This window comes from Macrotis lagotis, chromosome 1, assembly GCF_037893015.1.
Source record: "Macrotis lagotis isolate mMagLag1 chromosome 1, bilby.v1.9.chrom.fasta, whole genome shotgun sequence".
In the NCBI taxonomy this organism is placed as follows: domain Eukaryota; kingdom Metazoa; phylum Chordata; class Mammalia; order Peramelemorphia; family Peramelidae; genus Macrotis; species Macrotis lagotis.
The window spans coordinates 130,528,056-130,540,241 of NC_133658.1; the positions used below are offsets into that span (position 1 = coordinate 130,528,056).

Consider the following 12,186-nt stretch of genomic DNA (forward strand, 5'->3'; position numbering starts at 1 on the left):
ACATAAAGTTGCTTAAAGAATTGTCAAATAAAAAAAAGAAAGAAAAGAATTGCCAAGTAAAAAACCTTCTTTGATGAAAAAGATGTTGGCCCTACCGGCTGCTATTAATATATTTGAAACAATGTTTGGAAAATCACATGCAGAGCAACTTCAAATGGTTCTGCTAAGCAAATAATAAGGTGGGAAGGAGAGATACCTGTATAGGTCTGCAAACCTTTGGCCAAATACATGAAAAAACATAAATTTCTAGTTCTTGGAATGCCTACTGTACATCACCCCAAGATGACAACCCAGATTCTAGGCACCCTATAGGTCCACACTCCTAAGTCAATAAACCAATGACACTCGAGTCAACAAGCATTTATTATGTTGCTTTATATGCCAGACATTATAGTAAACAGAGTACAAAAAAAGGAGGGGAAAAATACCCAATCTCTACTCTCAAGGAGCTCAGAGTAATGGGGGATGCAACATGCAAACAACTTAAACAGAATTATATAGAGAGTAAACTAGAGACAATCTTAGATGACACGCATTGAGATTATGGGAGAAATCAAAACATATGCATTGGCTGAAATTATAAAGAAATAAATATTTAGAAATATATTTCAGCCTCTACCCTCATAACCCTAGGCATCTAACATATAGGCCATCCCTGAGGAGGGTGAATAAATTACTGAGGGCCATTTCCAAAGTACTGAGTGGGTCTGCACCCCTTAATCCATAGTTTACAAGCTAAATTTTTCCATTGCATTGCAAGTAGGTGAAGCAATAGATCTAATTAAAGATGCTCACTTGATTGTGATCTGGGTGTTGAAATGGATCTTGGGAAAGGTCTGCTATTTTGCAAATTTAATAATGGCAACGACACATGAGGAGAAATTTTTAGCATCATTTATATATTTTTGGATGACCCATATGCGATGGTGAAGGATGAAGGGTCAATATTTACAATGCAAACTGTTTGAGAAGGGATTGTTTTTTGTGTTTGTGACCCCGGCACCTAGCAGCTCTTTAATCCATATTCCTTACTTGCAAATGGATGAAGGTTGGAAACGACCTTTGTGAGCAAATGAAAAAATTAAATTAATTGTAAAACTAGATAAAAGTAACAAAGAGATGGATAGGAGATAAAGTGGGCACGAAAACAAAACAGGTTTTCTTTAGTAAGTGGTTGGTCACTGATCCAATATTCTAGGGACGGGGCATTAACGTTCTGGAATAGTACACAAGGCGTGGATGGCGGTAAGACTCTCATCAACCACTCTAGGACAAAGTCTGGCCCCGGGGGGGGGCCATGTTGGGGTGCGTTAGGCGGGCGCGGGGCCGCGCATCGGGGCAGCCCCGCCGGCCGGGGTCCCCCAGCCCCGGGAGCAGCCGCGGTGCTGACGCCTGCCCGCTTCCAAGGCGGCGCCTCCGGCCGGCCGGGCCCCTGCGGGGCAGGACCGAGCAGAGTCCGCACGCGTGGCCAGGCTTGGGGGGCGCACGGAGGGCGGATTCGGCTGACTTTCCCCTTCTCCGTCTCCGAGGAAGCTGCGCGCTCGCGGGCTGGCCGTGTGAGAGAAGGGCCGCCCGGCCCCCGCACGGAATCGCGGCTCCCAGCGCTCCAGGGTCAGCACCGCGCGGCCTTTAGAGCGCCGCGGGCCGCGTCCGTGGCCCGGAGCCCGAGCGGGGAGAGCGGGGCCGGGCCGGGGCGCCGGGCGCGGCCCCCTCCGGCTCTTCGGCTCCGGGGCCTCTCCCCCGGCGAGCGCGGAGGCTGCGGTTCTTCCTCCCCGCCGGAGGGGGCAGCACCGCCCCGCGCGGGTGAGACGGAAGGAAGGGGCCTGGCCCGGGCCTCGCGGGGTGGGCGGTGCCGGGTGATGGACGCCGGAAGTAGGCGGGCCGGGGGCGGGGCCGCCTCGGGACTCCATGTGGACGCCGGGCTAGAGCCCTGGGGCCGGGCGTGGGGCTGCTGGCTGTGGGGCTGCGGGCCGGGGCCGGGCCGGGGCCGGGCGCGCCATGGCGGAGTCGCAGCAGCTGCGGGTGCAGGAGGCGGTGGACACCATGGTGAAGGGGCTGGAGCGGGACAACATCCGCAAGATGCAGGTAGCGGCGGCGGGAGGGCGGGCGGGAGCCCCCGGGGCCGGGGCCGGACCACTGAGGCACGCCGGGGCCCCCCGGGAGCCGCCGCCGCCAGAGCCCCCTGCCCTCCGGACGCCCGAGGGGGCGGGGGGCCTGCGCCAGGCCGCGGAGGGACGCGCGCCCCGGCCTCCCCTCCCGCCAGGGCCCCGCCCGGGTGACCTTGGCCGGGTCACTGCCCCCCCCCGCGGCCCCCCGCGGCGAGCCTGAATGGGGCGGGGGGAGGGGGCCACGAGGACTCTCCCCTCCCCCTCACGAAACCAGCCCCGGGCCCGGAGCCTTAGGCAAACTCCCGGAAGGCTGTGGCACGGCCTCCCGGGGGGGGGGGGGCCCTTGGACCCTGGACGAGCGACACAGGCCCTTGGAAAGAGGGCTGGGGGCGCAGTAAGCAAGGGTCTGCTCTCCTACGACTTTTTTTTTTTGCATCCAAAAGATGTTCCATAAAAGTTCCTGGATTTGAAGGTATAGGGCCAGGAATATGCTTCATTCAGCAAGTATTTCCAGTTCTGGTGGTAACGATGAGGAATAACTGCAGAGAAAGAGAAAAGACGCTTCATATAGAGAGAGAGACTAAGTAAATTCCTTACCCAAATGTGATTTATGGAATCACGTACACAGGCCCTTTGCAGAAAGGTTGGGAACCTCCTGCAGAAAGGTACGCAGAAATCCATACCTTTATGCTGAAAAACAGGTGGTGCAGTTCTTGTAGTGCTGAAAAAACAGGCCACCCATGGATTTTGTTGGTCAGCTGGAATCTGCTTCATAGTTTAATGACCCTTTGACCTTTGGGCTAGGTCTTATATCCATTCCCTGCCCTCCCATGCAGGACATACTCAAACTAAGACCTTTTCTATAATTTCTTCTCAACTCGTTAACCATTCAAAAAATATAATAAACTTTATGAGAATATATCTTACTAAATTTCAAATCTTACTTCACAATGCATTGCACATGATGTTCAGAACAATCCCTGACCTATAGCAGTCTTTATTTATAAATATAAATATTTTCTATCTTCTCCCATATAATGATAGCTCATCTTTATAAAGTGAGACTTAAATATCTCATTTGATCTTCACTAGAGTTCTAGGCAAATTAGACTGTTATTCCCATTTTTACAGATTAGGAAATTGAGACTTCTGAGAGGTTGATTTGCCCAGGTCCCATAGTCCTAGACTTTGAATTCAAATCATCTAAATCCACTTTTGACACTTAGTTCAACTAAGGTTATTTATATAAAGCCACTTTGTAAACTTTAAAATACTATGTAAATATCTGTTATTTCCATTTGGAAGCATTTCATATGGAAAAATAATAAGAGTTGTTTTGTTCAGACACAGATACAAAGCAATAGTGGGTGACAGTGGGATTTGATATAAGAAAAAATATCTAACCATTAGACTAAGCTGGGCTGCCTTGGAGGAAGCTTGGTAGCAGAGGTCTTAAGTGAAACTGAACAGCTAGTTTGAAGGGATCTTATAAAGGATGTTCCTGTTTAAGATGGGTGGACCTAGAGAACCCATGATTTCACTTTGAGATTCCAGAGTCTTTCTGGTTTGTAGTGAATGGGTGATGGCAGTGAGGCAAAACTACAAAAGCAATAGTTTTCACCTCTTTTTTTTTGCTATTACTCTATCACAACTTGCATTTGTCTAAACCTTTAAGGGCTCCCTAATATTTTGTGCATATTGTCTGATCTAGTCCTTCCTCTATCCACTGTGGTAGGCATTGTATAGTATACTATCTTCACTTGACAGATGAGGAAGCCATGCTCTGCCCACAGTCACACTGTTAAGCGTCATCGGCAGAGGTGAAACACAAGATAACTCATTTCAGTCCTGGAAGCCTTCCATCATGAGATGCTAGATGATCCATGTTCATACTTTGTGCGTGTCTTCCACCCAGGGCTGAAGAATGTGTTCCTGCTTGACTTTTCCCCTTCTGCATCCTTGCTAGGGTACCATGTTCCGGTGCAGCGCTAGCTGCTGTGAAGATACCCAGGCCTCTATGCAGCAGGTTCATCAGTGCATTGAGCGCTGCCACGCTCCCTTGGCCCAGGCCCAAGCCCTTGTGACCAGCGAACTGGAGAAATTCCAGGTAACCATCCTCTCATCAGAGATGACAGGCTTTCAGGTCAAAACTCCCCAAGTTCCATCTCTAGATCTGTATCTTGACTCTGTTAACATTTATGCTAGCACTGGTAGTTTGCAAATGTATAGTAGTTTATCTTCCTGGAATAATGCTATAAAGTATGACATAAACTGAATTTGATGATCATAAGCACTTAGTTCATAGTATCTGAAGTTGGAATGAATCCTATGTGGTCCAGCTCTCAGATTTCACAGATAAGGAAAACAAGGACCAGCCATAGTTATTGACTTACTCAGGGTCACACAAGTATGAATTAGTAGAGCAAGTGTTTTAATTCAAGTCTTCTTGGGGGACTCTAGATTCAAAACTCTTTTCCATTCTTCTCTTTCTCATTATATATTATATAGTCCAAATTTTTTCATTTTCTCTATGAAATGGGAAGTTGGATCAAGAATATACATTTCTGGGGCAGCTAGGTGGTACAGTGGATAGAGCAGAATTAGTAAAAATCCTAGAAATGTAAATTTCTGTTAATGAAGTAAGACCTTACATATCTTATAAGCAAAGAAGGGGGAAACTAATTTTTGAAAGAATTATGGGAAGGAGGCACACTAATTTAGTCTTTTTTTTTTTTTTAATTTATTTGCAGCAATGGGGTTAAGTGACTTTGCCCAAGGTCAAACAGCTAGGCAGTTAATAAATGTCTGAGGCCAGATTTGAACTCAGATCCTCCTGACTCCTGGTGCTCTTTCCACTTTGCACCTAGCTGCCCCACACCAGTTAAGTCTTGCTGAAATTCTTAATTGGCACAATCTTTTTGAAGAATTGTTCACACCCTCTGACTTCAAGGGAAAAAAACTCTATGTAAAAAATATATAACATTATTTGGGATGAGGCCACTAGATGGCATAATCATGTGTGAAACTGAAGTTAGGTAAGTACAAAATTTTCCTCAGTAGATTACAGAGTGGATTACTGAATGTCTCTGGGGAAATCACTTCACTTGTCAGCCTCAGTCTCATCTATAAAATGAAAATAATAACATCTACCTCACCACAATGTTGTAAGGATCAAACGAGAGAACATATAAAATGCTTTGCAAACATTAAAGCACTATACCAGGTGTGCCAAAAGTCTTAGGGAAGTCATAAGCTTTAGCAGGCAACTAGGTAGCATACTAGTTAAGAGCACTGACCCTGGATTCTAGAGAGTCTAAATTCAAATCCTTCCCAAGACACTTGATAGTTGTATAACCCTGGGCAAGCCACTTAACCCTGATTGCCTCAAAAAAAACCCCAACAATTTACCATTATTAGTATTATTACTCTATTATTGTTGCTTCACAGGACTGTTAGGAGTAAAGCACTTTGCCATCTTTAAAGTACTATATCTCACACATACGTACAGAATATCTTAAAAACAAGACATGCCCAATGCATGAGGAATGACTTACTGTCTTACAGAAGGAGGAGCAAATGAAAAAAGAAAGTAAATTGGACTGGTTGGTCCCCTATAAACAATTGCACGTAAGACTGAGATTGGTTGACAAATCCAGTATAAACTTTGAAACTTCTTCCTCGATCCCCATGGGAATAAATAAAGCCGTTTTGAAACCTCCATATAAAATGATGGGGTTAGATTAGATTTCTGTATCCCTTCCAGTTCTAGAGATATGCAATATGGCAAGCACTGGATTTGGAGTGAGAAGTCCTTAGTTCTAATAAAAGCTAATATTTAGATCGGTTTTTTCCCTTTGGCAAAGCACTTACATAGTCTCACATTTGAGCCTCACGATAGCTTTGTGAGATCAGTTTTAATTTTGTGATGTGAAAAATGAGAATGAGAGATTAAGTGACTTTCCCAGGTCACAGAGCTAGTGTGGGTACATAGAATCCTGCTATAAATTCCAACCCTGATATTTCCTGTCTCAAACCATAGAACAAAGTAGAATACCTTTATCTTGAAAATAGGTTTTTAAAGGGTTTCTTTTGCTGGATATTCACAGGCATCTTTGATCATCCCTGAAACTGAGGAGTGCTTTCCCTTCACTTATCTAAATCCTACCCAGTGATTAAAGCACAGCCCTAGAGTCTAGAGGACCTGGGTTCAAATCTAGACTCAGATACCTGAAACATTAGTTATGTAACCTTGGGCAAGTCATTTAACCCTGATAGCCTCCCATTCTGGGCCATCTCCAGTCATCTTGATCCATATCTAGTCACTGGATCTAGATGACTTTGAAGGAAAAAGTGAGACTGGTAACTTAAGTCAAATCCATTCATCTTCCTGATGTCAATGGTCTTCCAGAATAAAGGACTAGCATCTAAATTTTCCCCCACATAGGAATTCCTTCAGCACCATCTGGGTAGAAGATATGGAATGCAGTATCTAATACAACTCCATCTTCTAGTAATCTCTTCTACATCTGGGTTTCTAAACAAAAAAAAATTATCATTAGTACTTGAATATTTATAGTCTTAGTTTTTCTTTCTTGTATGCTTAAACCTCATCCTCTATCTGAATTATAAACTTGAACACAGGGACCATCTTTCTCTCCCCCCCCCCCCCCCCAGCTATTTGCAAAGGTAGTTTTCAACCTTCATACTTTTGTAAGCTTCTGATTTCCACATTTTTCTACCATCTTCCCTTCCTCAAGTAAACAATAATGATACGGGCTATATACGTACAGTCGTGTTTAACATATTTCCATATTGGTCATGTTGTAAAAAAGAATTGGAACTAAGGAGGGAAAAACATAAAATTTTTAAGAGTGAACCTAATATGTTTTGCTCTCCATTCAGTATCCATAGTTTTTGCTTTGAAATGGATGGCATGTTCCATAAGAAGTCTCTTTTAAGATTTTCCTTGATCACTGAACTGCTGAGAGAAGCTGTATCCATCATAATTACTCATCTCATAATGTTACTGTTAATGTGTAGTGTTGTCCTGGTTCTACTCATCTCACTTCATTCAGTATCAATTCATGCAAATCTTTCCAGGCTTTTCTAAAAATGGACATTCATGATTTCTTACAAAACACTAGTACTTCATAACATTCATGTACCATAACTTGTTCATCCATTCTCCAATTGATAGGTATCCCTCTATTTCCAATTCTTTACCACTACAAAAAGCTGCCATAAATATTTTTTTCCTTGTGGGTCTTTTCACAATTTGTATATCCTCTAAAACAGTAGCCAGAAATGCAGTTGATGGGATCTTAGAAGTTATCCTTTCTGACCCCTCACTTTTCAGATGAAGAAACAGCCCCAGATAGATGAAGAAGCTTGAATCTGGCTTCCTACCCCAAATCAAGAACTTTGCTTTATATAATGGCTGCCATTTAAAAGAAAAAAAATTGATTGATGACTCATTTGTCACCTATGACCATATGTCAACACCATCTCAAGGGACAAAAGGAAATCCATAATACATGCAACTACCCATAAAGGAGAATGTGTTCTCCTGGAATGAAGTGAATCAGATAATTCTGTTGGTTGCCTTTTATGAAGTTGGCCAGTGGTAGTCTAATATCTGATGCTGTTTGCCTTTTCCATATTTCCTTCCTCCTAATAAGCATTCAGGAAGTATTAGGGTTTTTTTTGATAAATTGTTAGGGATGTCTAGTTTGCTACCATTTTTGTTGTCTAGTGAGTTTAAGTGCCCTGGGATAAGTTGTGGATTTCAAAATTCTGACAGGGGATAGATCACTGGTAGTACATTCATTCAGACACTTTATTAACTCTTCTCTACACCAGATGCTATAAAAGGAATTTCTGCCTGAGGGGTAGACTAGATGACTTCCAAGATCCTTTACAATTCTAGTATGAATTTTGAAGGATGAATGAAATTTGCAGAAACAGAGAAAGCTTCTTTTGTCACTACAGGACCCTCAGATGCCTGTGAATTTCCACCAAAAAAACCCTTTTAAAAATCTACAGCCCTAATAAAGGGGTTTGTTACAGTAAAACAAGGTCAGAACTTTGGAGGAAAGTAAGAGCTCTGAAAAATAAAGTATTAAGACCCATTCAGGTTTCAAAATGTATAAAGATTTTATCACAGGTTTGTAGCTCTGATGAAAGGCACTTGAGGGATCATATTATCCAACCCCCTCAATTTAAAGATAAGGAAACTGAGACTCAGGGAGGTCAAGTAACTTACTCAAAGCTACCTGGGCAGTAACATCACAGTCAGGGTTTGGGCAGAAATTCTCTGACTCCAGGACCATTGCTCTTCCCTTATCAGAGAACAAATTGTTAACTATAAGAGCCTTAAACTAACTTGACCTTTTCCTACTATCAGGAAAAGGATTCTGAATGAATAGTTTATTCCATTCCCAGGTTCCATTGGCTTTACTAAGAGCATTCAGGTTGTTAGCTGACATAGTATCATGACATTAATTCTATCCCTGACTTAATGGTTTATGATTTTAGGACCGTCTGGCTCGATGTACCATGCACTGCAATGACAAAGCCAAAGACTTGATGGATGCTGGGAGCAAGGAGCAGCAGGTGAAGAGGCAGCTAGAGTCCTGTGTGACCAAATGTGTTGATGACCACATGCACCTCATCCCCACAATGACCAAGAAGATGAAGGATTCTCTAGCATCTATTGCAAAATAGTCATTTTCATTGGTCATCTGGGATGGGAGAATGGGTCTTCATGTAAAAATGGATGGAAATTTTAACCTGAGAAAATTTATGAATGAAGGAAATTGAATTTTGGGAATTTTGCATCTGCCTGTGGATTCTGTTTGGGTCCATTATGTGTTTTAGCCCATAGGTGAAGAAATGGAAGAGTTTAGTTTTGAATTGGAGGTAGTGTGGAGGCTAATAAGTGCCCAAGTCCATCCCTTCAGTGAAGATGATCCCTATTCTGTTGGTTGGAGTCCTTAATGGCTTTCAGCTGGTTCAGAGGTGTTCCATTCTTAGAAGCTGGAATAATCCTTTGGGTTTTTAAGTATTAGTAGTTCTCCCCAACCTACCTCCCATCTGGTATAAATCCCTGAGTTCACTGTTTGGTGTCAACTTCATATTCACCTGATGGAACTATTTCACATAAATCATAAGCAACAGCCATGAGTTTATAAGTGACTGGGAAAGAGAAACTCAGTTGTGCTTTTCCCCCCAATATAAGAACCCAGTATTCAGAGGGAAGTGTGGGGAGAGGGTTGCTTGGATAGAGCACTGATCTATCTTTTGAAGAAGATAGTGCTCACACCAGCTTTCAATTGGGATACCAAGCAAGAGGATAAAAGGGAAACTTACCACCTGGCTTGTGAACTTTTGGTTCCTTTACTTTGTTGTCTCTAGGACTGCTACTGAGGTTACGTTTTCTTGCCCTTCTGGAAGATACTGCAAGGGCAACACTTTAAAGTGTGTTTTGTTTTGTTTTTTTGAGACTAATGTGAAACAATTTTAGTTAAGGCTAAAAAGCCTATGTTTGCAGAGCAATTTTAGGCTTCTTTGCTTAATGGAATGACAGATAACTAGTTTAAGGGAAAGTTTTCCCCAAAACAGAAAGTGTGCTTCCTGACCCTGAACCTGATGATTTGCCCTCTTCAACAGAAACAATTTGTTGTGAAAACCCTCGTAGGACAGGACAAGGGTCTGAGCAAGTTACAAGAGCTTTTTTTATACCCCAGAGAATACAGGAGGCAGCTAGCACAAATTATTCAGTTATCACTGTTGGTTAAAACTTTAAGCAACATGTTAGTACCAGGCATTGTATTGACAAAGATCTTGTCCTCTTTATAACAACTTTTTACTGAATGCAATTACCATGGCCTTCCTGTTCAGGGTTTCAAGGCTATGTCCTATTTTCCTAGTGGTTTGATTAAAAAATAAATCGTTTGATTTTTTTTTAATTTCATAAGTGGACTGCTTTTCTCTTTACATCTTTACCTGGTTCTCAGTGTTTCCTCATAATGTGTGAAGAATGTATACAGGTGCCAAACATAGGCAGGAACTAGCCCATTTACATCTAAACCAAATTCTGACATTTAATGGAGGTACTGTTCACAAAGAATACTAGAAGTAGGAATCAAGAAATCTGGGCATCAGTTGCTTGGCCTTGGACACTCCTTGCAGAGACATGTCCCCGTCCCCCCCCCCCCCCTTGATGGGGGAATTAGATTAGCTAGTGATCCTTAAGGTCTCATTAAAAGATGCCAACTCAGACATTCTATGAAGTATTTTATCTTTAGGATCAAATCACTTTGATTTCAGAGAAGCATAAGACTGGGTGAAATCCCTTCATTTCTCAAATTCTTCATATACAACGAGGGTGTTGAACTAAATAATATAACCTCAAGATCTTTCTAGTTGTAATAGTCTGTTAACCTTAAGGTTTGCAAAATAGTTTGCCTTCATTTTCTCATTTGAACCAACAACTTGAGAAGGTAGTGTTAAGGAGGAAACCGAAGGAGGATATTTGCCCAGAGTTAAACAATTATAGTGTCTAGGATTCAAATAAGAATTTTCCTGAATCCATGTCCAACATTTTAACTTCTAGGAACTAAGGATATTTAGGAGCAGAGAATGTTTGCAGGACATGATAGCTGTCTTCAAGTATTTGAAAGCAGTAACATAAAAAGATTAGATTGTTCTTAGCCCCAGACGGAAGATATTTTCCCCCCTTAATTAGATAATTCTACATCGTGATTGTGAAGTCCATGCAGTTGAAGACCAAAAGCTTAATAACATTTTAGCTAAATTCAGAGAGGCTTATCACTATATTGACTATTTTGTAAGTATAATCAGCACTCTAGCAACTTTACCTGAGTCTCACTTTCCTCATCTGTAAAACAGTGGTTTAGATGCAGTGGACTTGAAGTCCTGAAAAATTTTCAAATAATTAAACCTGCTCAACAGTGAAATGGGCTGCCTCACAAGATTATGGATAGATTCTGACCTCTGGAGGTTATAATATGACTTGTTATATAATACTGAATTCATTTTCGGATTTGTAAAGTTCTTGGGTACATTCAAACCACATAAGTACAAAAAGTCGAATTCTTTATGTAAAAGGAGGAAGGCTTAATTAAATGATACCTGTTATGGAAAACATCTGTGAGTTTTAGTGGATTGCAAGGTCAATGTAAATCAGCGGTGTGATGTATCCAAAAAAGTCACTATGATCTTGAGCTACATTTTAAATAAGAATGATTCCAATATCAGGAATAGCTAGCAATTATACTTTAGACCTGCAAAGTAATTTATATGTTCTCTTTCGATATATCAACAATCCTATGAGGTAAGTAATATCTTCATTTTTACATTTTATAGATTTGTCACAAAGAGGAAAGATTAGACTTGTTCTCTGGTCACAAAGCAATTTAAACTCAATATTAGGAAAAACTTCCTAAGAAATAGAGCTGTCTAAAAGTATTAATCAACATGATCGCTTGTCAGGTATACTATTGTGGGGGTTCCTTTCACATACAAATGGCTTCAACTAGGTGGTCTCTTCCAACTGAGTCTGTGATTCAGTGACTGAATTATTCCTGCCGAAGAAGTTTTTCACTCTCACCATTCAGACCTTTTGGGCATTCCCTGGTAGGATACCGTTAAGGTTCACCAAATTCCAATTCCCACACCCTCCTTGACTTATTGATATTAAGTATAGACTTGCCGGCCTTGAGTACCTATAACTCTTCTGCTGTCTCATTATGCCATGGAGGTGGGCCGGAGCTCCATGGAAGTGCAGTAAGCTGCTTGGTTGTAATAAGAGGATCAGCCTGCCTAAATTCGGCTCGCTGCCCCATTTTGTCTGCGTAGTCTGCCCTCGAGCATTTTCACCGCCAGAATAGGAGATCCCTCAGCACCTTCCAGGCCTATGCAATGGTTCCTACTTGAATAAGCACGTTCAGGGATTTAGAGGCGTGGAGTGGAAACAGTGCCCACTGGACAGAGAGTCCGTCCCACGAACTGCCCGGCTGCCTCTGCTTCAGCCGAGGGCCCGTGAATCTGGGCCAGA

General features: G+C 42.4%; 1 protein-coding gene across 1 annotated transcript; it reads left to right on the forward strand.

Moving 5' to 3' along the window:
- The first annotated feature begins 1,891 nt into the window (after positions 1-1,891).
- Positions 1,892-10,075, forward strand: FAM136A (family with sequence similarity 136 member A). Its single transcript, XM_074208209.1, has 3 exons — positions 1,892-2,085; positions 4,075-4,215; positions 8,643-10,075. Exons 1-3 carry the CDS (start codon positions 1,999-2,001, stop codon positions 8,829-8,831), a joined length of 417 nt encoding a protein of 138 aa, XP_074064310.1. The 5' UTR covers positions 1,892-1,998; the 3' UTR covers positions 8,832-10,075.
- Positions 10,076-12,186: the final 2,111 nt, after the last annotated feature.